The 26,226-nt window shown below is 42.8% G+C and overlaps 1 protein-coding gene across 1 annotated transcript in view; it reads left to right on the top strand.

Annotated features, from left to right (window-relative positions):
- The window catches only part of LOC137622363 (small G protein signaling modulator 3 homolog), a 91,393-nt gene that overhangs the window by 43,950 nt on the left and 21,217 nt on the right, over nucleotides 1–26,226 (top strand). The window contains exons 5-8 of the mRNA XM_068352955.1: nucleotides 7,706–7,869; nucleotides 8,907–9,117; nucleotides 9,678–9,808; nucleotides 12,621–12,854. Of these exons, the coding sequence (XP_068209056.1) occupies nucleotides 7,706–7,869; nucleotides 8,907–9,117; nucleotides 9,678–9,808; nucleotides 12,621–12,854 (740 nt within the window). The remainder of the gene's footprint in view (nucleotides 1–7,705; nucleotides 7,870–8,906; nucleotides 9,118–9,677; nucleotides 9,809–12,620; nucleotides 12,855–26,226) is intronic.

The following is a 26,226-nucleotide window of genomic DNA, read 5'->3' as shown; positions in this document are numbered from 1 at the left end:
ACAGGCCTTGATCGACGAACAGACGTTTTTTCCCTCCGTGGTTTCGGGCGTATCTACACACGTTTGCCGACGTGAGATCGCCCCACCCACACAAAGACGAGAGAGCCCATTTATTCCTCGTCTGCGGAAGAGGTTTCTCGTAAGAAACCATGGACCAAATCTTGCAGCTTTTAAGTGCAAGTCGGTCCCTTCCGCGCAAGTCCAACGGCCTAGGTGTAGCCACTGGGTCAGTTCGGACTCGCTGCAGTCATCCGACGACTGCACACCTCCCAAGAGAGGCAAGGTGGTACCGCAACAGGCAGTAACTCCGTCTGTTGCCGCACCAGCTTTTTTTTAGACCCTCAGTCACGACGGACAGTAGCTCCGTCTGTTGCCGTTTTTTTGTAGACCCTAAGTGGTCTTTACTGCAGTCTATGCAGACTCAGTTAGCTGCGGTTATGCAGGAGTTTCGTGCGGAGAAGGTTGACACTGCTCTCGTTACCCTACAACCTGCCACTGTTGTGCATCCAGCTCACGCTGAGACTGCCTGCTCCCACACTCCGGCTGCGGAGAGCTCCACCTCCGATGCGCAATCGACCCTGCCAGACGCATGTTAACGTTAGCCGACGTGCGGCTCCCTCCGTTAACATGCGTGAGCTACCGCATCAGCAGTGGGAGGGTGAGTCAAGCTGCCGTGTTTTGACGCGATGCGTTAGTTTCCGCAACCCACGGCAGTCCCCACCACGCACCACCACTCCGCTTTGGTTGTTGTCTGCTCCCACACTCCGACTGCGGAGAAGGTTGACGATGCACCCGTTTGCCTACAACCTGCCACGGTTGTGCGCCCAGCATGGCTGCCTGCTCCCACACTCTTGTTGTGAGAGCTCCTCCACCCATGCGCAGTCGACCCTGCCAGACGCATGCTGACTCCCACAGACACACGGAGCACTCCGTTGCCGTGCGTGAGCTACCACAAGCTGCCGTGTTTTGACACGGTGTGTCAGCCTCCGCAACCCACTGTGGTTACCGCCACTCACCCGCAGCAGACTAGTCAGTCAGGAGTTGAGGCTTCCCCACTCAGCTTTGGTTGTTGCCAGCTCACAGACTGTCAAGCAGTTACATGACGTTGCCTTCTGGTCTGCTACTAATGCACCAGTGCTGTATGTCCTCACGCACCTGTTGTGGTTGACAGTTCAGTTTTTGACAGTTCACAGACTGTCAAACAGTTACATAACGTTGCCTTCTGGTCTGCTGCTTTTGCACCAGTGAGACCCTCACTGAGATAACCTAGCTTTTCTCGGACATGGTTCCTGTGGATGAGAAAGTGCTGTTCTCCCTCCTTCTGATATTCCTTTGAGGACTCTGTCATTTGGAGAGGAGCCTTAAGCTGCTTAACCTCCTATGGACTTTAATTAAAGCATAACAAGGCTTCCAGGGATGGTAAATGGTTCCGCTTCAGTCGCTAACCCCGTCTGTTGCCACACCTGCTCCCATAGACCCTAATGGGCTTTGTTGCAAGACATGCAGTCCAAGCTTGTGTCCTTGTTAGAGGATTTTTTACGGAGAAGAACCTTCTAGCCAACAACCTTCCTACCGGTTGGTTGTACGCCCTGTTGACGCTGAGGTATCCTACTCACGTCCGCCAGTTGAGATGGTTCCTCCACCGGTGCGACCCAATGTGGGTTGCCAGTCGCACGTTGACGTTAAGCGACTCTCGGAGGTGGTTGTGGACGTTCAGTGTGTCACTAGGAAGACGTTCAACAACCAGCAGAGATGACTTGTTGTGACGCAGTGCGGCAACCTTAGCAACCCTGTAGGGGGTTGACTGCACAACCCAGACAGTCTACACAGTTTCGGGTTGACGCTGTACTTCCTCGCGTCCCCATGGTTGACAGTTCACAGACTGTGCAGCAGTACCATGATCTTGTGTCCGGCTCCGTCACGCATCCACCAGTGCGACCGGATTCAGCGAGTCAGACGTTGCCCACTCCGTTGCCGTTTCCTCATCGGTTTCGGATGAGGAACCCTCTGATGAGGACATTGCTGAACAAGACGATCAACCCCCAGCCCTGCTATCCATCCAGAAGATGCTGAAGAAGGAACACTGCCCTGTCAGGCTGTGGATGAGTCTGGTTAGGACACTGTCATCCGTGGTTCAATTTGTGTCACTTGGAAGACTACACCTCCGTCCTCTTCTGTATCATCTAGCTTTTCTCTGGAAAAGGACTAGACGCTAGAAGCGGTCTCGATCCCGGTTTCCGGAAAGATAAAGTCTGGTCTGACTTGGTGAAAGGACTTTATCAACCTTTGAAAGGGTCTTCCCCTGACTGTTCAAACTCCCAACCACGTTCTCTTCTCGGACGCATCGGACGTAGGCTGGGGTGCGACATTAGGCGGTAGGGAATGCTCGGGATTATGGAACTCGAGTCAAAGGACAATGCATTTCAACTGCAAGAAGCTTCTGGCAGTACGTCTGACCTGGAAAAGCTTCAGGTCTCTCCTTCAAGGCAAAGTGGTGGAGGTGAACACGGTCAACACCCTACTTTGACGTACATCTCCAAGCAAGGAGGGACCTACTCTCTGACATGGTACGAGTTCGCAAGAGACCTCCTCTCCTGTTCAACAGGTCTAGACTTTTCACTAGTAACGAGGTTCATCCAAGGCAACTTGAATGTCATAGCAGATTGTCTCAGTAGGAAGGGACAAATAATTCCAACAGATTGGACCCTCCACAAGGATGTATGCAAGAGACTTTGGGCCACCTGGGGCCAGCCAACCATAGATCTCTTCGCAACCTCGATGACCTAGAGGCTCCCAATACTTTGCTCACCTATCCCGGACCCAGCAGTAGTTCATATAGATGCCTTTCTACTAGATTGGTCACATCTAGATCTATATGCATTCCCTCCGTTCTAGATTGTCAACAAGGTACTGCAGAAGTTCGCCTCTCACGAAGGGACAAAGTTGACGCTAGTTGCTTCCCTCTGGCCCGCGAGAGAATAACTCACCGAGGTACTTCGATGGCTAGTGGACGTTCCCAGAACACTTCCCCTAAGGGTGGACCTGCTACGTCTGCCACGCGTAAAGAAGGTACTCCAAGGCCTCCACGCTCTTCGTCTGACTGCCTTCAGAATATCGAAAGACACTCGAGAACTAGAGATTTTTCGAAGGAGGCAACCAGAGCGATTGCTAGAGCAAGGAGAACATCCACCCTTAGAGTCTACCAATCGAAGTGGTAAATCTTCCGAAACTGGTGCAAGTCAGTATCCGTATCCTCGACCAGTACCTCTGTAACTCAAATAGCTGACTTCCTCTTATATCTGAGGAAAGAACGATCTCTTTCAGCTCCCACTTTCAAGGGTTACAGAAGCATGTTGGCATCAGTCTTCCGTCACAGAGGCTTAGATCTTTCCAACAATAAAGATCTACAGGACCTCCTTAAGTCTTTTGAGACCACGAAGGAGCGTCGTTTGGTTACACCTGGTTGGAATTTAGACGTGGTTCTAAGATTCCTTATGTCAGACAGGTTCGAACCACTTCAATCAGCCTCCCTGAAAGATCTCACCTTTAAGACTCTTTTCCTGATATGCTTAACCACAGCTAAAAGAGTCAGTGAGATTCATGCCTTCAGCAGGAACATCGGATTCTCATCCGAAACGGCTACATGTTCTACAACTTGGTTTTCTAGCCAAATACGAGCTGCCTTCTCGGCCTTGACCAATATCGTTCGATATTCCAAACTTATCGTATGGTTGGAAATGAACTAGAAAGAGTATTATGTCCTGTAAGAGCTCTTAAGTTCTATTATAAAAACCTTTACGAGGCCCGTCTGAAGCTTTATGGTGTTCAGTTAAGAATCCATCTTTGCCTATGTCAGAGAATTCTTTATCCTATTTTATCAGACTGTTAATACGAGAAGCTCATTCCCTTCTGAATGAGGAAGACCAAGCTTGGCTGAAGGTAAGGACACACGAAGTTAGAGCTGTCACAACTTCCGTGGCCTTTGAACAAAATAGATCTCTGCAAAGTATATTCGACGCAACCTATTGGAAAAGCAAATCAGTGTTCGCGTCTTTTATCTTAAGAATGTCCAGTCTCTTTACGAGAACTGCTACACTCTGGGACCATTCGTAGCAACGAGTGCAGTAGTGGTGGGGGCTCCACCACTACAATTCCCTAATTCCAGAACCTTTTTAATCTTTCTCTTGAAATATTTTTGGGTTGTCCGGAAGGCTAAGAAGCCTTTCGCATCCTACTTGATTTGGCGGGTGGTCAAAATCATTTCTTGAGAAGCGCCTAGATTAGAGGTTTTGATGAGGACCTTTAGTATGGGTTGCAACCCTTCATACTTCAGCTCCTAGGAGTCGCTCAGCATCCTATGAGGATCGCGAGGCTCAGTAAGGAAGACGTACTTAAAAAGGCAGAGTAATTGTTCAAGTCGTCTTCCTTACCAGGTACTTATTTATTTTATGCTTGTTATTTTGAATAACTGCTAAAATGAAATACGGAATACTTAGCTCATAATAATGTCAACATGTAATGCTGGTCTCTACCCACCCCCCTGGGTGTGAATCAGCTATATGATCATCGGGTAAGTTTAATATTGAAAAATGTTATTTTCCTTAGTAAAATAAATTTTTGAATATACTTACCCGATGATCATAAATTAAAGGACCCACCCTTCCTCCCCAATAGAGACCCAGTGGACAGAGGAGAAAATTGGTTCTTTGTTGACATCGAGTACTTGAGTACCTTTGACAGATGGCGCTGTTGATGTACACCCCCACCTGTATAGCGATCGCTGGCGTATTCCGCCCGTAGGTTTTTTCTGTCGAGCAACAGAGTTGCAGCTATATGATCATCGGGTAAGTATATTCAAAAATTTATTTTACTAAGGAAAATAACATATTAAAGGCCCCCCCTTCCTCCCCGATAGAGACCCAGCGGGATGAGAAGAACTGGAGCTGTTTACATGTATATGCGGTATCTGGCCGATAGTCGGCGCTGGTGGGCACACCCGCTACCTTCATGGTGATCGCTCGCGAGTTTTTGAATTCTGTCGAGCCGTCGGAGACGTCAGCTATTATATATTCACCGGGTAAGTATATTCAAAAATTTATTTTATAATCAAAATATCATATTATCTCTGAATTTGTCATATCAGGAAAGGTTGAAAATGGCATATGACGAAGTGAAAGTAAGAGAAACTGGTAATTTAGAGGAGGAGTGGAAGTTAATAAAAGAAAATTTTGTTGGGATTGCAAGTGATGGGTGTGGCAAGAAGTTTGTTGTCGAAGAATGGCTGCAGAGTAATAGTGTAGAGAAGTATGAAAGATATAGAGAGAAAAATGTGGAAGTAAAGTGCAAGGTAAGTGAGGCAAAGAGAGCAGCTGACCTGAGGTGGGGTCAGGGATTGGGTCATTCATATGAAGAGAATAAGAAGTTTTGGAAAGAAGTGAAGAGAGTAAGGAAGGCTGGTTCAAGAATTGAAGAGACAGTGAAAGATGGAAATGGAAGGTTGTTAAAAGGAGAGGAGGCAAGGAAAAGGTGGGCGGAGTATTTTGAAAGTTACTGAATGTTGAGGATAATAGGAAGGCAGATATGATTGCTGTTGCAGGTGTTGAGGTGCCGGTGATGGGAGATGAGAATGAGAATGAGAGAGAGATTACAAGAGAAGTGAGGAGAGCACTAGATGAAACAAGAGTAGGAAAAGCATCTGGTATTGATGGTGTGAGAACTGAGATGTTGAAGGAAGGGGGTGTGACTGTACTTGAATGGTTGGTGAGATTGTTTAATATGTGTTTTGTGTTGTCAATGGTACCAGTAGATTGGGTTTATGCGTGTATTGTACCACTATATAAGGGTAAGGGAGCTGTGCATGAGTTGTAATTCAAGGGGTATTAGTTTGTTGAGTGTAGTTGGAAAAGTGTATGGTAGAGTACTGATTAATAGGATTAAGGATAAAACAGAGAATGCAATCTTAGAAATACAGGGTGGTTTTAGAAGAGGTAGGGGTTGTATGAATCAGATTTTTACAGTTAGGCAGATATGCGAGAAATATTTAGCAAAAGGTAAGGAGGTGTATGTTGTGTTTATGGACCCGGAGAAAGCAATGTGGAATGTGATGAGGTTATATGGAGTTGGTGGAAGGTTGTTGCAAGCAGTGAAAATTTTCTACAAAGGTAGTAAAGCATGTGTTAGGATAGGAAATGAAGTGAGCGATTGTTTTCCGGTGAGAGTGGGGCTGAGACAGGGATGTGTCATGTCGCCGTGGTTGTTTAACTTGTATGTTGATGGAGTGGTGAGAGAGGTGAATGCTCGAGTGCTTGGACGATGATTGAAACTAGTAGACGAGAATGACCATGAATGGGAGGTAAATCAGTTGTTGTTTGCAGATGATACTGTACTGGTTGCAGACGCGGAAGAGAAGCTTGGCCGATTAGTGACAGAATTTGGAAGGGTGTGTGAGAGAAGGAAGTTGAGAGTTAATGTGGGTAAGAATAAGGTTATGAGATGTACGAGAAGGGAAGGTGGTGCGAGGTTGAATGTCATGTTGAATGAAGAGTTACTTGAGGAGGTGGATCAGTTTAAGTACTTGGGGTCTGTTGTTGCAGCAAATGGTGGAGTGGCAGCAGATGTACGTCAGAGAGTGAATGAAGGATGCAAAGTGTTGGGGGCAGTTAAGGGAGTAGTAAAAAATAGAGGGTTGGGCATGAATGTAAAGAGAGTTCTATATGAGAAAGTGATTGTACCAACTGTGATGTATGGATCGGAGTTGTGGGGAATGAAAGTGACGGAGAGACAGAAATTGAATGTGTTTGAGATGAAGTGTCTAAGGAGTATGACTGGTGTATCTCGAGTAGATATGGTTAGGAACGAAGTAGTGAGGATGAGAACGGGTGTAAGAAATGAGTTAGCAGCTAGAGTGGATATGAATGTGTTGAGGTGGTTTAGCCATGTTGAAAGAATGGAAAATGGATGCCTGCTAAAGAAGGTGATGAATGCAAGAGTTGATGGAAGAAGTACAAGAGGAAGGCCAAGGTTTGTGTGGATGGATGGAATGAAGGAAGCTCTGGGTGATAGGAGGATAGATGTGAGAGAGGCAAGAGAGCGTGCTAGAAATAGGAATGAATGGCGAGCGATTGTGATGCAGTTCCGATAGGCCCTGCTGCTTCCTTTGGTGCCTTGGATGACCGCGGAGGTAGCAGCAGTAGGGGATTCAGCGTTATGAAGCTTCATCTGTGGTGGATAACTGGGGAGGGTGGGCTGTGGCACCCTAGCAATATCAGCCGAACTCGGTTGAGTCCCTTATCAGGCTGGGAGGAACGTAGAGAGGAGAGGTCCTCTTTTTCGTTTCATTTGTTTGATGTCGGTTACCCCCCAAAATTGGGGGAAGTGCCTTGGTATATGTATGTATGTAAGAAATAATAGCACAAAGAAAGTAATGCTTATTAGGTACAATTACATGATTAATAAAATTTTGAAATTGATTTTAATACATACATACATATACGAAGGCACTTCCCCCAATTTTGGGGGGTAACCGGCATCAAACATATAAAAAAAAAAAAGGGACTCAACCGTGTTCGGCTGGTACTGCTAGGGTGCCACATTTTCAAATTATTACATCTGGTAATAATGTCTATTTTTGTTGGCTAAAACGCAAATAAAGTGGGCGATTAACAAGAATATAAAATTGAGTTAATTTCCTCAACATATTTTCTAGGCTACAGTGGATAGCTTACTTAGAATTCAGCCACAGCGATGAAGTTGGTGAATTGACCTGGGATCACGTAGACATCCGTTTACCGAGAACAGACAAATTGAGAGGCATGGTACGGGCGGGTGTGCCGCATTCCCTTCGTCCACAGCTGTGGATGCGACTGTCTGGTGAGGAATTCATCGAGTGATGCTTTTTTAGTGGATTTATAGTATAAATTGATACCAATCATATTTTATGATCAAGATTTTTTAAATCTTTATTTCATAAAAGTATGAAATAAGCTTGTGGATGTGGTTAATGTAATTAATTTTTGCTTTAATGTCTAGCATATCAAACAGAATCATTATAAATCCACTGTATGATTGATAACTAAGGGCATGGATATGGACGCTTTATTCCCCCATTATCATAACAGTCCTTTGGAGAAGTTGTCGATCCTTGTTCCCATAGTAATTGTTTTTCTTCAAGTTCCTAATGTTTCATGCAGTACAGTAACCAACTGCTATACAAACCATATGTAATTTGTATTTTCTCTATCTATACAAACCTGAGTCATTTGAACTTTCCACCTCAACTGCCTCCTCAGTCCTGAGCTAAAAGCAATAATTAAGAGCGTTTGATAGAAGAATGAGTGAGGCTACTCAGCCGTGCTCATCACCTTCGATGACTCCTTCATTAAGAATTCCAATGACCATTCAAACTCCGATAAAGTCATCTCATATTTCAAACCAATCAGGTTTGTATAGCTGGGAAAAAACAAATTACTTTTGACTTTTTTATTTTTGCGCACATTCACATTGGCAAAAAATTGTTAGTTAAATGTTCGTATGGTGCAGGGTTACTACACCATGCTGGTAAAGTACAAATAATTCTATTGCAATGTTGTCAAAAATGTACAGGTAGTTGATCCTTACCTATCTCCTGTCTGCAGTGTTGGGCTCTCTCATTGTCTTCATTACTGTATTATATCGTAGTAATGATTGTATTTTGTACATTACTATTAGGTCAGAATTATTACTATATTTACAGTGCATAATTGTAAATCTATTTCTATGGAATTAATAAGATGTGTGACTCAAATTACCACGAAGCCACTTGAGAGACCAAGAGCTGTTTTGTGCAGAAATTTATACCTTGAGAGACAGGCACATTGGGTTCAGAATAAAAGATACAATGAATTTATACCAAAGTTTTTACAATGCAGGTGCTCTCCAGAAGCAACAGCAGTCTGACATATCATATCGAGAAGTGGTGAAAGCATCCAGCAATGATGCTCTAATGACCAGTAAGCAAATAGAGAAGGATCTCCTCCGCACCATGCCTACAAACGCCTGTTTCTCGCAGCTAACGTCAACGGGTATCCCTCGTCTGAGGCGCGTTCTCCGTTCCCTGGCTTGGCTCTATCCTGATATCGGGTAAGCTTAGTTTTAATAATGATGTACAGTACATGTGTTGTGATGGAATTTTCTTGTTTGACTTTGGATTTATAATACTTTGAGAAGCTTGTATTATATTTGTTTTTCTCAATTGCTAATTTGTGATACAATTTGAGAACTAGATGAAGCTTTGTTAAATTTATGCAAAAGGTTGTTGGGAGTATATAACATTTTCAAGTAGATTGTTAGATCCTATCCTTTGTATTTTTTAGAAAGTGAACTAACTGCTTAATGGTTTTCACAAGAAATAATGGACTTCATGATATATTTATACTCTTTATAACGTTATCTGTCACTGCAGTTTAAAGCATGAATGATAATGGCTATATTTCTCAGGCTTTGGAGTGAAGATGAAGTGCCATACATTTCTTTCTTTCTTCACACTATCAGAATGATGTCTCTTTTAACGTATTACCCCGTGCAATTCTTTCTCTCGAAGTAGATGCACACTGAACTTTGGTTTGAGCTTCATAATAATACTGTACTCTTAACCCGTTGTAATGCCGCATGGTTGCCTACTAACTGGGGTTGCATGTCAGGTACTGCCAAGGAACAGGAATGATTGCTGCCTCTCTCCTACTTTTCCTTGAAGAAGAAGAAGCATTCTGGGTTATGTGTACAATTGTAGAAGATCTTCTTCCTGCCTCATACTACTCTTCCACACTCTTGGGTAAGGTTTTTACATAGCATAGCATTTTGTTTGCCTTAGCGATCACTTTCTTTTTAATTATGCGAGATTTTCCATATGTGAAGTTGATTAGTTGAAGTAGTGGTTGTGGAATTATAGCTAGGCCCCATAAGGGAGGTGAGGTGCATTTTATACATTACTCGGTCTGTACTGTGTCTGTATATCCCTTAGTTGTACCTACTTTTAGCTCTCTACTTTACTACTATTATGGCTTTCTTTCTACCATCTATTCTGTCCTACCTCTCTTAACTTTTACTTCACAGTGTTACGTAATGGTTTCTTGTCATTGGTACCTTGGCACAGAAGGCCATTCCCTGCCCCAGCACAGGGCCATGTTTTCCCAACCAATTCCTACACTTGTCCAATAGCTAACCATATAAAGTGGATTTTTAATATAATAGTAGCTTATGTTACATCAGTTATCATCATTATTAACATTTTCAAGTCTGATTGTTCTCATATGAGGTTTGATGTGTACTGTCTCTCCACTCTCTGTGTCCCTGTTTTGTCCTAATTCCTTATATATAGTCTTTATTTATGCTCGATTTCCATCCTTCCAATCTCATTATTAAACATATTCTTTAGATAAGTTCTCTTGCTTGAAGGTACACTCGGGCACATTATTCTATCTTATTTCCCTTCCTCTTGGTTTTTTTAAATGTTTTATAGTTTAAGTATGAAAGACTTTTTTATGTTACTGTTCTGAAAATATTTTATTTTAATTGTTCATCACCAGTTTATTTATTTCTTTGTTTCCTTTCCTCACAGGGCTATTTTTCCCTGTTGGAATCCTCGGGCTTATACCATCCCACTTTTCCATCTGGGTTTGTAGCTTAGCTAGTGGTAATAATGATGATAATATCTATCCTCATTTTAATAATAGTATCTTGTTTTGCATTTGTGCCAAGAATATCTGCATTTTAAAAGACCTTGTTTCATTAATAACCAATCTATTGCAGGTCTTATACACAAACACACCCTACAGATTTTTGCACTATTTATTAATGAGCAGTACTACTGGTTTTTTTATACCCTTGCTATACAAGACTTACAATCAGCATTTCCAAGTTTACAATAAGATTCTATCTCATCCAGCATAGCTGAGTTTTGCTCTACAGTACTTACACATTTTGGCTGGTGAAAATCCTATGTGGCTATGATACATATTTTAAACATTTTACTTTATTTAAATAAATATTGCCTGGCATTCATTATGCTTTAACCCATCTAAGCTATTAGCTTCCTGACCTTTTAAGAAAATATTTCTACCCTACTCTCTCCTGTCTCCCCTTCCCTTGATATGCCCAGGAGACCTGATAGTTGTGCCACTGGGCAAACATACAACCAGCTATTACATCCCAAGAACTTCGTATAATCGTAGTCGGGCACAGAATGTGGACCGACCTCTTCTGGTCCAACTTAATTTGAAATTGGAATGAGTAATTTGGTAGTAGCTTTTGAAGGCAGTATAATGTATGTCTTTATTTGGCTTGAAGATATTTAATATAGTAGTCCTGGAAGGGCCAGAGTGATTTAAAAAACATATGGCAGAAGAGGGAACTATGCTCTATCAAATTAATTGTCTTGAAGCCTCATGGATAGTTAGGTACCATACAAAGTTTATGAAGAATTTATGGTTTCCATTCCAAAAATTGACTGGTAGTCATTCAAGTACTGCACCTGCATTATAATATTTTTTCTCAATCACAATCTCCAGAGCTTGGTGGTTTATTGTGTGGAGTTCATGGTTGCATCCAGCTTCCTGAGGAAATCTATCACATTCCTCACTATATGTGGTGTTTCCAGTACCATGCTCCTTCCCACTAGTCCTAGGGCTATATTGGCTCCTACTTTCTCAAGATTCCTATTCAATGCTTTAGATATGGTCGCAAGTGCTCTTATGATTATTGTCACTAATTCTACTTACATATTCCATTGCCTTCTCAATTCAATTTGTAAGCCTTGGTACTTTTCTATCTTCTATCTTCTCCATCCCCCTTATCTTCCCCAATTTGAGTCCCATGATACTGTGACATCTATGAGTGATTCTTGCTTGTCCTGTTGACTAAGGGATGTCTGGTCGCTGTGCTTTTATCACCCTGTCCATCCTTATACTGTATTCCCATTTAACTTAGCCTGGTCATTTTCTACCACATTTTGAGGTTGATGTTCATACAATTTTGGTTCCATTGAATTAAGTATTTTCTACAGAGACTGCAGTGGAGAGCTTTAAACACTGTATCATGTTATTTCTTATAATGTTTCTGACCAAAGTGCTGAAGATTCATTGGCATTTGGGTTATGGTTTATTGTCTTGTGCGTTTCCTGCACTTTGACGAGATGTTAGTTTCGTCTATTGCTCTTTGAATATATCTTGTTCTTAAGGACAGATCTTGTGTGGCTGTTGTCCTCCCTTCAGTTTCCTTCTTAAGTTCTCCCCTCTGTAGCCACTGCCCTGTTTCCTTACTGGCCAATTCTTCAGTGTGTCTCTTGAATTGTCCATGTTGTTATTATTATTATTATTATATTATTATTATTATTGTTGTTGTTATCATTACCATTTTGGTAGGAAAATATTGTATTGCAGCTTGAGCTTTAAGTGAAAGATAAAGATGTAGAACAGTACAATAATAATATTAAAGTGTTTGTAGATTGTAGAACATTATATAGTAACTAAATAAATGTAAAAATAACCCTAGAATGTTCTGACCATTATAACTGCTTCTTTGAAACAAACCTTGATTTCTAAATCTCAAAACTTGTTTTCTTTGTTATAAGGTTCTTCCATCCACAGGTGTGCAAGCCGACCAACGAGTTCTCGCCGCTTTGGTGACCACCCACTTGCCGGGCGTCGAATCGGTCGTGCGGGAACACGACATTGAACTCTCGCTCATCACCCTGCATTGGTTTGTGACGGTTTTCGCGTCGGTGCTGCACATGAAGATTCTTCTTCGAGTGTGGGATTTGTTTTTCTTGGATGGATCTATCGTTCTCTTCCAAGTAACTCTGGCAATGCTTAAGATTAAAGGTATGGAGATTCCTTATTTTGTTCTTACTTCTATAATTGAATCATAAAATAGCAATATCGAAAATATTTATTTAAAGATCAAAAGATTGTTTGTCCCGATGCAAGATACAAACCTTCCACTCATTGTTATTTTGGTGTAGCTGAAAAAACAATGCTATATTAAAGAGCTACAGGTTTTATGCTAGGGAAAATACAAATTGCTTCCAAATTTGTCATTTTATAATTGTCTTTTTGATCTGAAATATCAAGTGGCAATATTGTAATTGTTTATATAAAGAACAAATGATTGTTTTATAATTGTCTTTCTGATATGAATTATCAAACGCTGGTATTGAAATTGTTTTTATAAAGCACAAAAGATTGTTTCATAATTGTCTTCCTGATCTGAATTATCAAGTGCCAGTATTGAAATTGTTTTTATAAAGCATAAAATATTGTTTTATAATTGTCTTTCTGATCTGAATTATCAAACGCTGGTATTGAAATTGGTTTTATAAAGCACAAAAGATTGTTTTTGATCTGATTTACCATAACAAACTGATTACTGAGGTACATGTGTGCATGGGGTGAATCCTATAATATGATGTTGATAAATTATTGTTCACATTTTTATTTTTCATAAAAGAATCACAACTTTGTGGATACAATTAACTGCTCCTCAAAACTATCTTTTTATTGTCATATCCTGTACTATGCAACCCCAAATGAATATCAGCACTTTTATAAACTATTAACTTTTGTTTCAATATACTGTACCCTGGTCAAAGTCACGTCTGTTCTTACGTGAATACAAAGGTTTGTCCTTTCATAGGAAAATGCTCTCAGTAAAGCTGTAACTCTTCTATTAAAAGTTAACGAGGTGGGAGCAGTGGACGGTGGGGATAGGCCCCGCCCACCCATCAGGCCACAGCTCTCACTTTGTTTTCAGCTTCTAGATAGGTGTTCCCAACATCTCATGCCAGTCTCTCTTGGCTTTTCTCTTTACAATCACTACCAAAATCTATGCAATTCCAATTTAGTACAAATACATACATACATATACCAAGGCACTTCCCCCAATTTTGGGGGTTAGCCGACATCAACAAATGAAACAAAACAAAAAGGGGACCTCTACTCTCTACGTTACTCCCAGCCTAACAAGGGACTCAACCGAGTTCAGCTGGTACTGCTAGGGTGTTTAGTACAAATTACATTACAAAAAACAAACGATTTCAGTAGAAAGGTAGGATGATGAACTAAAGGAAATTTAATTTATCATCCGTCCCTTAGCGCAATTATTCAATATCATACATTTGTATTACATCCAATGGTCGCAGAAGTTAACTTCACACACACACACAATAAGAGAAAAAGAAAAAGCAAAAGTCATTAATGGCTGCCAATATTCGGCGAGGATGAAGAGCGGCAACGTCCATTCACCATCCGAGCCGAAAGCAAAGGGAGCTCAATCACAGGTGTGTGAGGGGGGGTGGTAGCAAGCTACCATCCCCTATCCCCCGCTAACTAGTGGTATGGCTAGTTAACCCTTGTTAAAAATTAATGGCTCGTCATTTCAGCTACACTGAAAGTAATACCCCTAATAACCCTTTTACCCCCGGGGTATTTGGAAATTTCCAACCCTTCACCCCCAGGGGGTTATTTTTTTCCCAGCACATTTTGCAGTATATTTTCTTTAAATTGCTCTAACAGCCTTAATTTTTGTCATAGAGAGGTCAGGTTGGTCTCATTCTCTTGGAAAATGCCTGAATTTTCTCAAAAAATTATCAAAAAATATGAAAAACAAATTTTTCAATATTAAACTTACCCGATGATCATATAGCTGCAACTCTGTTGCTCGACAGAAAAAACCTACGGGCGGAATACGCCAGCGATCGCTATACAGGTGGGGGTGTACATCAACAGCGCCATCTGTCAAAGGTACTCAAGTACTCGATGTCAACAAAGAACCAATTTTTCCTCTGTCGTGCCAATGGCAGGACCTACTAAATACGCCGTCCCTAACTGGATTTGTTTTCACAACGATTTGGTGAAGTACACTATTCCAGTTTTGAGCTTTCGCTATGCAGGGGTTTTATCTTCATTTCAAAACTTGAATTCGTTTTCGATAGATTTAATTATGGTGACGAAGAGATTATGGACTCTCTTTCACTTTTAAATGGCCGACCCTTCCCTTAGACGGAAGTGTGTTTAGGTTTTTGGTAATTTTGCTTAACACGTTATAGATCCATTTATTTATATCTCTCCGCCTTTTTAGGCCTCTTCGGTTAACTTTCCAATTATTATAAACTTATAAAAATAAATTTTTATGTTTGTTTATATGCGACCTTTCCTAATAGTAGGCGGTCCTACTTGGAACCGAAGTTAATTAACATTGAGCCCGTTTTATCGTATTTAACCTTTAAAGAATTTAATACTTTTTTAGTTTTAATGTTTTATGGAAGAATTTCTTTGATAGTCTCGTACTGTTTTCAAAGATGAACTAACATTTAGTTTTTAGTCTCCGCAGTTGTTGACGTTCAGAACGTTCAACTTGCGCTCTATCGTTACGATAGAGAGAGAGTGTATCACGGTTTCACTTTGCAGTAAGAGTAAACCGATTCTAGCGTTTCGTTCATTCTTTCTTAGCTTAAAGAGTTTAAATTCTAAATAAAGGAACTTTTTATTTGGGAAACCTTTCAGTTTTTTCCTTTAGCAAATAACATGTTTTAACGATATATAATTGGGCTCTTCTCTCAGGTGCTAATTCAAGAGAGAAGAGAGAGAGAGTTTGAGACGGAGGGAGAGAGAGGAGAATAAACGTTTCGTTCAAGCGGGTAACGTTGTTCTCGTTTTTTTACTCTTCTCCCTAGTCGCTGTAGGGGAAGAAGGTAAAACGTTTCTAGGGTTTTATTCTTGTTCCCAGGCTTTTTGCGGTGAGAGATTGTAAACGTAGTTTATTTGATCTAGTGTTTAGTCTCTTTTCCAGCCACTGAATTCTTTATCTTTATTTATGTTTTTCTGTTGCATTGTAAAACTGTTTTCGCAATGACTACCTTTTAATGAAGAATAGGATTGCGTGTTTCAGGTAGAAATCAGTTAAAGTTTCGATTTCAGTGAAATAAGTGCAAACAGAAAATCAAAAGTGATAAAGTGATATGCGCAAAGTGTTACAGTGTTGCGTCCGAGGGTTCGTCTGTTCGTGCCAGTTGTTCACCTAGTCCGGGACCTCTTACAAGCTCCCAAGCCCAGGGGAGAAGTAATGTCGAACGACTTATGGGTTCCACAGGCCTTGATCGACGAACAGACGTTTTTCCCTCCGTGGTTTCGGGCATATCTACACACGTTTGCCGACGTGAGATCGCCCCACCCACACAAAGACGAGAGAGCCCATTTATTCCTCGTCTGCGGAAGAGGTTTCTCGTAAGAAACCATGGACCAAATCTTGCAGCTTTTAATTGCAAGTCGGTCCCTTCCGCGCAAGTCCAACGGCCTAGGTGTAGCCACTGGGTCAGTTCGGACTCGCTGCAGTCATCCGACGACTGCACACCTCCCAAGAGAGGCAAGGTGGTACCGCAACAGGCAGTAACTCCGTCTGTTGCCGCACCAGCTGTTTTAGACCCTCAGTCACGACGGACAGTAGCTCCGTCTGTTGCCGTTTTTTGTAGACCCTAAGTGGTCTTTACTGCAGTCTATGCAGACTCAGTTAGCTGCGGTTATGCAGGAGTTTCGTGCGGAGAAGGTTGACACTGCTCTCGTTAGCCTACAACCTGCCACTGTTGTGCACCCAGCTCACGCTGAGGCTGCCTGCTCCCACACTCCGGCTGCGGAGAGCTCCACCTCCGTTGCGCAATCGACCCTGCCAGACGCATGTTAACGTTAGCCGACGTGCGGCTCCCTCCGTTAACATGCGTGAGCTACCGCATCAGCAGTGGGAAGGTGGAGTCAAGCTGCCGTGTTTTGACGCGATGCGTTAGTTTCCGCAACCCACGGCAGTCCCCACCACGCACCACCACTCCGCTTTGGTTGTTGTCTGCTCCCACACTCCGACTGCGGAGAAGGTTGACGATGCACCCGTTTGCCTACAACCTGCCACGGTTGTGCGCCCAGCATGGCTGCCTGCTCCCACACTCTTGTTGTGAGAGCTCCTCCACCCATGCGCAGTCGACCCTGCCAGACGCATGCTGACTCCCACAGACACACGGAGCACTCCGTTGCCGTGCGTGAGCTACCACAAGCTGCCGTGTTTTGACACGGTGTGTCAGCCTCCGCAACCCACTGTGGTTACCGCCACTCACCCGCAGCAGACTAGTCAGTCAGGAGTTGAGGCTTCCCCACACAGCTTTGGTTGTTGCCAGCTCACAGACTGTCAAGCAGTTACATGACGTTGCCTTCTGGTCTGCTACTAATGCACCAGTGCTGTATGTCGTCACGCACCTGTTGTGGTTGACAGTTCAGTTTTTGACAGTTCACAGACTGTCAAGCAGTTACATAACGTTGCCTTCTGGTCTGCTGCTTTTGCACCAGTGCGACCCTCACTGAGATAACCTAGCTTTTCTCGGACATGGTTCCTGTAGATGAGAAAGTGCTGTTCTCCCTCCTTCTGATATTCCTTTGAGGACTCTGTCATTTGGAGAGGAGCCTTAAGCTGCTTAACCTCCTATGGACTTTAATTAAAGCATAACAAGGCTTCCAGGGATGGTAAATGGTTCCGCTTCAGTCGCTAACCCCGTCTGTTGCCACACCTGCTCCCATAGACCCTAATGGGCTTTGTTGCAAGACATGCAGTCCAAGCTTGTGTCCTTGTTAGAGGATTTTTTACGGAGAAGAACCTTCTAGCCAACAACCTTCCTACCGGTTGGTTGTACGCCCTGTTGACGCTGAGGTATCCTACTCACGTCCGCCAGTTGAGATGGTTCCTCCACCGGTGCGACCCAATGTGGGTTGCCAGTCGCACGTTGACGTTAAGCGACTCTCGGAGGTGGTTGTGGACCTTCAGTGTGTCACTAGGAAGACGTTCAACAACCAGCAGAGATGACTTGTTGTGACGCAGTGCGGCAACCTCAGCAATCCTGTAGGGGGTTGACTGCACAACCCAGACAGTCTACACAGTTTCGGGTTGACGCTGTACTTCCTCGCGTCCCCATGGTTGACAGTTCACAGACTGTGCAGCAGTACCATGATCTTGTGTCCGGCTCCGTCACGCATCCACCAGTGCGACCGGATTCAGCGAGTCAGACGTTGCCCACTCCGTTGCCGTTTCCTCATCAGTTTCGGATGAGGAACCCTCTGATGAGGACATTGCTGAACAAGACGATCAACCCCCAGCCCTGCTATCCATCCAGAAGATGCTGAAGAAGGAACACTGCCCTGTCAGGCTGTGGATGAGTCTGGTTAGGACACTGTCATCCGTGGTTCAATTTGTGTCACTTGGAAGACTACACCTCCGTCCTCTTCTGTATCATCTAGCTTTTCACTGGAAAAGGACTAGACGCTAGAAGCGGTCTCGATCCCGGTTTCCGGAAAGATAAAGTCTGGTCTGACTTGGTGAAAGGACTTTATCAACCTTTGAAAGGGTCTTCCCCTGACTGTTCAGACTCCCAACCACGTTCTCTTCTCGGACGCATCGGACGTAGGCTGGGGTGCGACATTAGGCGGTAGGGAATGCTCGGGATTATGGAACTCGAGTCAAAGGACAATGCATTTCAACTGCAAGAAGCTTCTGGCAGTACGTCTGACCTGGAAAAGCTTCAGGTCTCTCCTTCAAGGCAAAGTGGTGGAGGTGAACACGGTCAACACCCTGCTTTGACGTACATCTCCAAGCAAGGAGGGACCTACTCTCTGACATGGTACGAGTTCGCAAGAGACCTCCTCTCCTGTTCAACAGGTCTAGACTTTTCACTAGTAACGAGGTTCATCCAAGGCAACTTGAATGTCATTGCATATTGTCTCAGTAGGAAGGGACAAATAATTCCAACATATTGGACCCTCCACAAGGATGTATGCAAGAGACTTTGGGCCACCTGGGGCCAGCCAACCATAGATCTCTTCGCAACCTCGATGACCTAGAGGCTCCCAATACTGTGCTCACCTATCCCGGACCCAGCAGTAGTTCATATAGATGCCTTTCTGCTAGATTGGTCACATCTAGATCTATATGCATTCCCTCCGTTCTAGATTGTCAACAAGGTACTGCAGAAGTTCGCCTCTCACGAAGGGACAAAGTTGACACTAGTTGCTTCCCTCTGGCCCGCGAGAGAATAACTCACCGAGGTACTTCGATGGCTAGTAGACGTTCCCAGAACACTTCCCCTAAGGGTGGACCTGCTACGTCTGCCACGCGTAAAGAAGGTACTCCAAGGCCTCCACGCTCTTCGTCTGACTGCCTTCAGAATATCGAAAGACTCTCGAGAACTAGAGATTTTTCGAAGGAGGCAACCAGAGCGATTGCTAGAGCAAGGAGAACATCCACCCTTAGAGTCTACCAATCGAAGTGGGAAATCTTCCGAAACTGGTGCAAGTCAGTATCCGTATCCTCGACCAGTACCTCTGTAACTCAAATAGCTGACTTCCTCTTATATCTGAGGAAAGAACGATCTCTTTCAGCTCCCACTATCAAGGGTTACAGAAGGATGTTGGCATCAGTCTTCCGTCACAGAGGCTTAGATCTTTCCAACAATAAAGATCTACAGGACCTCCTTAAGTCTTTTGAGACCACGAAGGAGCGTCGTTTGGTTACACCTGGTTGGAATTTAGACGTGGTTCTAAGATTTCTTATGTCAGACAGGTTCGAACCACTTCAATCAGCCTCCCTGAAAGATCTCACCTTTAAGACTCTTTTCCTGATATGCTTAACCACAGCTAAAAGAGTCAGTGAGATTCATGCCTTCAGCAGGAACATCGGATTCTCATCCGAAACGGCTACATGTTCTACAACTTGGTTTTCTAGCCAAACACGAGCTGCCTTCTCGGCCTTGACCAATATCGTTCGATATTCCAAACTTATCGTATGGTTGGAAATGAACTAGAAAGAGTATTATGTCCTGTAAGAGCTCTTAAGTTCTATTTTAAAAACCTTTACGAGGCCCGTCTGAAGCTTTATGGTGTTCAGTTAAGAATCCATCTTTGCCTATGTCAGAGAATTCTTTATCCTATTTTATCAGACTGTTAATACGAGAAGCTCATTCCCTTCTGAATGAGGAAGACCAAGCTTGGCTGAAGGTAAGGACACACGAAGTTAGAGCTGTCACAACTTCCGTGGCCTTTGAACAAAATAGATCTCTGCAAAGTATATTCGACGCAACCTATTGGAAAAGCAAATCAGTGTTCGCGTCTTTTATCTTAAGAATGTCCAGTCTCTTTACGAGAACTGCTACACTGGGACCATTCGTAGCAACGAGTGCAGTAGTGGTGGGGGCTCCACCACTACAATTCCCTAATTCCAGAACCTTTTTAATCTTTCTCTTGAAATATTTTTGGGTTGTCCGGAAGGCTAAGAAGCCTTTCGCATCCTACTTGATTTGGCGGGTGGTCAAAATCATTTCTTGAGAAGCGCCTAGATTAGAGGTTTTGATGAGGACCTTTAGTATGGGTTGCAACCCTTCATACTTCAGCTCCTAGGAGTCGCTCAGCATCCTATGAGGATCGCGAGGCTCAGTAAGGAAGACGTACTTAAAAAGGCAGAGTAATTGTTCAAGTCGTCTTCCTTACCAGGTACTTATTTATTTTATGCTTGTTATTTTGAATAACTGCTAAAATGAAATACGGAATACTTAGCTCATAATAATGTCAACATGTAATGCTGGTCTCTACCCACCCCCCTGGGTGTGAATCAGCTATATGATCATCGGGTAAGTTTAATATTGAAAAATGTTATTTTCCTTAGTAAAATAAATTTTTGAATATACTTACCCGATGATCATAAATTAAAGGACCCGCCCTTCCTCCCCAATAGAGACCCAGTGGACAGAGGAGAAAATTGGTTCTTTGTTGACATCGAGTACTTGAGTACCTTTGACAGATGGCGCTGTTGATGTACACCCCCACCTGTATAGCGATCGCTGGCGTATTCCGCCCGTAGGTTTTTTCTGTCGAGCAACAGAGTTGCAGCTATATGATCATCGGGTAAGTATATTCAAAAATTTATTTTACTAAGGAAAATAACATTTTTATAGCATTTTTTGCAAGGACGTACCGGTACGTCCATGGGGGTAAAGGGATGGCTTTTGTGAAATGTACCAGTACGTCCTTTGGGGGTAAAAGGGTTAAATAGCTAAGGTTTGTATAGTTAGGAAAAATACAAATTATCTACGAATTTGTCATATTACATCAATAGGCTTTAGCACTAGCTTACAGAAAAATAATACAGTGAGAGGATAGGATGACAAATTACATAGGGATGGATATATATAAATATTAATCAAACTGGATACCAATTGGTCATCTCAACCCTCAGATTTTACAAATGTTTACAAGCACACATAGTCATAAAATTATTCAGAGAAAAGCAACCAAATTACACTCATTGCACAGTATTATTATTATTATTATTATTATTATTATTATTATTATTATTATTATTATTAACCTACAACCCTAGATGGAAAAGCAGGATGCTATAAGCCCATGGGCTCCAACAGGGAAAATAGGGCAGTAAGGAAAGGAAACTCGGGAAAATAAAATATTTTAAGAACAGTAACAATATTAAAATTAATATTTCCTATATAAACTATAAAAACTTTAACGAAACAAAAGGAAGAGAAGTAAGATAGAATAGTGTGCCTGAGTGTACCCTCAAGCAAGAGAACTCTAACCCAAGACAATGGAAGACCATGGTACAAAGGCTATAGCACTACTCAAGACTAGAGAACAATGGTTTGATTTTGGAGTGTCCTTCTCCTGGAAGAGCTGCTTAGCATAGCTTAAGAGTCTCTGCTACCCTTACCAAGAGGAAAGTATCCACTGAACAATTAAAGTGCAGTAGTTAACCCCCTGTGTGAAGAAGAACTGTTTGGTAATCTCAGTATTGTCAGGTGTATGAGGACAGAGTAGAATATGTAAAGAATAGGCCATAATTTTCGGTGCATGTGTGGGCAAAAGGAAAAAAAAAGCCGTAACCAGAGAGAAGAATCCAATGTAGTACTGTCTGGCCAGTCAAAGGACCCCATAACTCTCTAGCGGTAGTATCCCAACTGGTGGCTGGTGCCGGCCAACCTACTACCTACAGTAGTCCAAAATCAATTTTATCAAATACAAAACCTATAGATTTTGGACCATCATAGTATTAAAGTATGATAAAAATTTACTAAATCTAAGATGACTCAGTCACGGTCAGAGGAAATACAATATACAACAGTTACATAAACCATGACTCAATACAGTTTTCCTCACATAAGGTAGCCGGTTCCACAGTCTTCAACTACCCCAATGTGGGAATAAAAAATGACAAAAAGTGATTAATATAAAAAAAAAACTTGAAAATAGAAAAACTCCACCTCCAGTACTTAATTCAATGGGAGATTATAGTTCTTCTTCTGAGTCTCAAAATTCTGTCGTGGGACATATGATGGGATTCAACAATCTGTTGGCAAGCAATATTAATTTCTCGCAGCACTGGAGATAGGCTAAGCTGGCGACTCTCCAAGTAATATCGGGGTACTTTAACCGTTCGATAACGCATAACATCGTATTTGTAAAATTTGAGGGTTGGGATAACGTCAAGAGCATTGCAACATCCCTGGCGTTTAAAAAGAACTACTCTATGATGCAAGTTCTGCAAGCAGACTTGTGGAAGCGTCAGACGACCTTCACTACCCACTACCAGTAAGACGTGACACACAGGAACATGGAAACATTTTCCATTGGTCCAGCAGTTCCTGGCAAGTCACTCGGCGATGTTGATGAACGACAACACCACGGTAGTGGCTTACATAAACAAAGAAGTTGGTACCTTTATGCAACGCCTGTGCCATCTAGCATTAGAGATACTCCGATGGACAGAAGACAACTCGGTGTCCCTGTCAAGAGGAATGTGCTGGCAGAAAACCTGAGCAGAGGGACTCAGATAGTGGGCTCCGAGTAGTCTAAACACCTCAGGCTCCTTGATGGATAAGTAGCAGAGGGTTGAGAGCTAAGGTTACCTGGGATTAGTCTAGGGGGAATGGGTAATAATGACTCGCATCCTTTATTCCATCCATCTTTCCCTCTCTTGGGGATAGAGCACCAGGGTCCTCAGCAAAGCTGACCTCACCTTTGTGCAGGCAAGAGCCATTTCTCTTGTTTAACCTGGTTTAGAAATAATACTTGTTGCATCCCCAATACCTCTAATGAGGGGGATTGGGTATTGTCTAAGGTACTTTCAAAGATTCCTATGGCTCGGAGAACTCATATCTTGACAGTCACATTGCTAGTATCACGATCGCACAACTTGCGTAGCCCGCTAATAGTGCGTAGCACAATAATTTCAGCGAGGTGTTAGGGTTCCCTCCAACTACGATCTGTATCGTGAGGAGAGAACCCAGGGTCAATGCAAAGAGCCAGTTGGCACGGACTTTCATCCTCCTAAGAGGCAAATCCTCCCTATAAATAGCGAGGGTTTGTATAGTGACGGAACAAAAACCAAATTTGGAAGTAATTTGTATTTTTCCTAATGATACAAACCTGGAGCTTTTTATACAGATTGGCCTGGCAGCAAAGTGTGAGTGAGTTGGGTAGCCGGCTACCCCCCCCCCCCCCCTCTCCCGTTAGCTAGCGATTGGGGTAGTTTTCCCTTGCTAAAAGTCTTATGGCTCGTCTTTCAGCTACGTCAAAAGTAATATCCCTATAAAAAGGTTCAGGTTTGTATCGTTAGGAGAAATACAAATTACTTCCAAATTGGTAATGTTTTGCAAATATGCCCCCTGTGGCCGCGGGGGCATAAAACAATTAGAATAGCGCCAACGTTATCCCTGCGTGTCGTAAGAGGCGACTAAAAGGGACGGGACGAGGGGGCTGGGAACCCCCTCTCCTGTAAAAGTATCCTGTGAGACAGCAACAAAGAGATGGAGCTGGGGGGAGAGTGACTGCTCCCCGCACTCTAGTTTTGGGGTGTTTGAATGTGCGTGGATGTAGTACGATAGAGAGTAAAAGATGTGAGATTGGAAGTATGTTTAGAAGTAGAAGGATGGATGTATTGGCCTTGTGTGAGACAAAGATGAAAGGAAAGGGTGAAGTGATGTTTGGTGAAATGTCTGGTAGAGTGTCTGGGATTGAAAGGGGAAGAGCGAGAGAGGGTGTGGCTTTATTGTTGAGTGAATGGATGACAGGTAAAGTAGTGGAATGGAAGGAGATATCATCTAGGTTAATGTGGGTAAGGGTTAGGTTGGGTAGGGAATGTTGGGCGTTTGTCAGTGCGTATGGGCCAGGTAGTGAGAAAAGTGAAGAAGAGCGGAATGAGTTCTGGAGTGAATTAACTAGGTGTGTAGAAGGACTGGGTTGAAGGAATTATGTAGTTGTTATGGGTGACTTAAATGCTAGAGTGGGTGCTGGAGAGGTAGAAGGTGTCATTGGGAAATATGGCGTACCAGGTGAAAATGAGAGTGATGAGAGACTGGTAGATATGTGTGTTGAACAAGAGATGGTAATAAGTGCTAGCTTTTTTAAAAAGAAAGATAAAAATAAGTATACATGGGTAAGAGTGGCAAATGGAAGAGTAGTAGAAAGGGCATTAATGGATTATGTGTTGATAACGAAAAGAATGTTTGGAAGATTGAAAGACGTGCACGTGTTTAGGGGTATGGCTAACGGTATGTCTGATCATTTTTTGGTGGAAGGAAAATTGGTTGTAGCAAAAGAGTGGGGGAATAGAGTAGGTGGATGTAAAAGGGAGCTAGTGAGGGTTGAAGAGCTAATAAAACCGGGGGTAAAAAGTAAATATCAGGAAAGGTTGAAAATGGCATATGACGAGGTGAGAGTAAGAGAAACTGGTAATTTAGAGGAGGAGTGGAAGTTAGCAAAAGAAAATTTTGTTGGGATTGCAAGTGATGTATGTGGCAAGAAGGTTGTTGGAGGCAGCATGAGGAAGGGCAGTGAATGGTGGAATGAAGGAGTGAAGGTAAAAGTGGAAGAGAAAAAGAGGGCTTTTGAAGAATGGCTGCAGAGTAATAGTATAGAGAAGTATGAAAAATATAGAGAGCAAAAGGTGGAAGTAAAGCGCAAGGTACGTGAGGCAAAGAGGGCAGCTGACCTGAGGTGGGGTCAGGGACTGGGTCAGTCATATGAAGAGAATAAGAAGAAGTTTTGGAAAGAAGTGAAGAGAGTAAGGAAGGCCGGCGCAAGAATTGAAGAGACAGTGAAAGATGGAAATGGAAGGTTGTTAAAAGGAGAGGAGGCAAGGAAAAGGTGGGCGGAATATTTTGAAAGTTTGCTGAATGTTGAGGATGATAGGGAGGCAGATATAATTGCGGTTCCAGGTGTTGCGGTGCCAGTGATGGGAGATGAGAATGAGAGAGAGATTACAATAGAGGAAGTGAGGAGAGCACTAGATGAAACGAGAGTAGGAAAAGCATCGGGTATGGATGGTGTGAAAGCTGAGATGTTGAAGGAAGGGGGTGTGACTGTACTTGAATGGTTGGTGAGATTGTTTAATGTGTGTTTTGTGTTATTAATGGTACCAGTAGATTGGGTCTGTGCATGTATTGTACCACTATATAAGGGTAAGGGAGATGTGCATGAGTGTTGTAATTCAAGAGGTATTAGTTTGTTGAGTGTAGTTGGAAAAGTGTATGGTAGAATACTGATTAATAGGATTAAGGATAAAACAGAGAATGCAATCTTGGAAGTACAGGGTGGTTTTAGAAGAGGTAGGGGTTGTATGAATCAGATTTTTACAGTTAGGCAGATATGCGAGAAATATTTAGCAAAAGGTAAGGAGGTGTATGTTGCGTTTATGGATCTGGAGAAAGCATATGATAGAGTTGATAGGGAAGCAATGTGGAATGTGATGAGGTTATATGGAGTTGGTGGAAGGTTGTTGCAAGCAGTGAAAAGTTTCTACACAGGTAGTAAAGCATGTGTTAGAATAGGAAATGAGGTGAGCGATTGGTTTCCGGTGAGAGTGGGGCTGAGACAGGGATGTGTGATGTCGCCGTGGTTGTTTAACTTGTATGTTGATGGAGTGGTGAGAGAGGTGAATGCTAGAGTGCTTGGACGAGGATTAAAACTGGTAGGCGAGAATGATCATGAATGGGAGGTAAATCAGTTGTTGTTTGCGGATGATACTGTACTGGTAGCAGACACAGAAGAGAAGCTTGACCGACTAGTGACAGAATTTGGAAGGGTGTGTGAGAGAAGGAAGTTGAGAGTTAATGTGGGTAAGAGTAAGGTTATGAGATGTACGAGAAGGGAAGGTGGTGCAAGG

Source organism: Palaemon carinicauda, chromosome 29 (assembly GCF_036898095.1).
Source record: "Palaemon carinicauda isolate YSFRI2023 chromosome 29, ASM3689809v2, whole genome shotgun sequence".
In the NCBI taxonomy this organism is placed as follows: domain Eukaryota; kingdom Metazoa; phylum Arthropoda; class Malacostraca; order Decapoda; family Palaemonidae; genus Palaemon; species Palaemon carinicauda.
The sequence above is the reverse complement of the archived record's forward strand: the minus strand, read 5'-3'. Positions and strand labels throughout refer to the sequence as shown.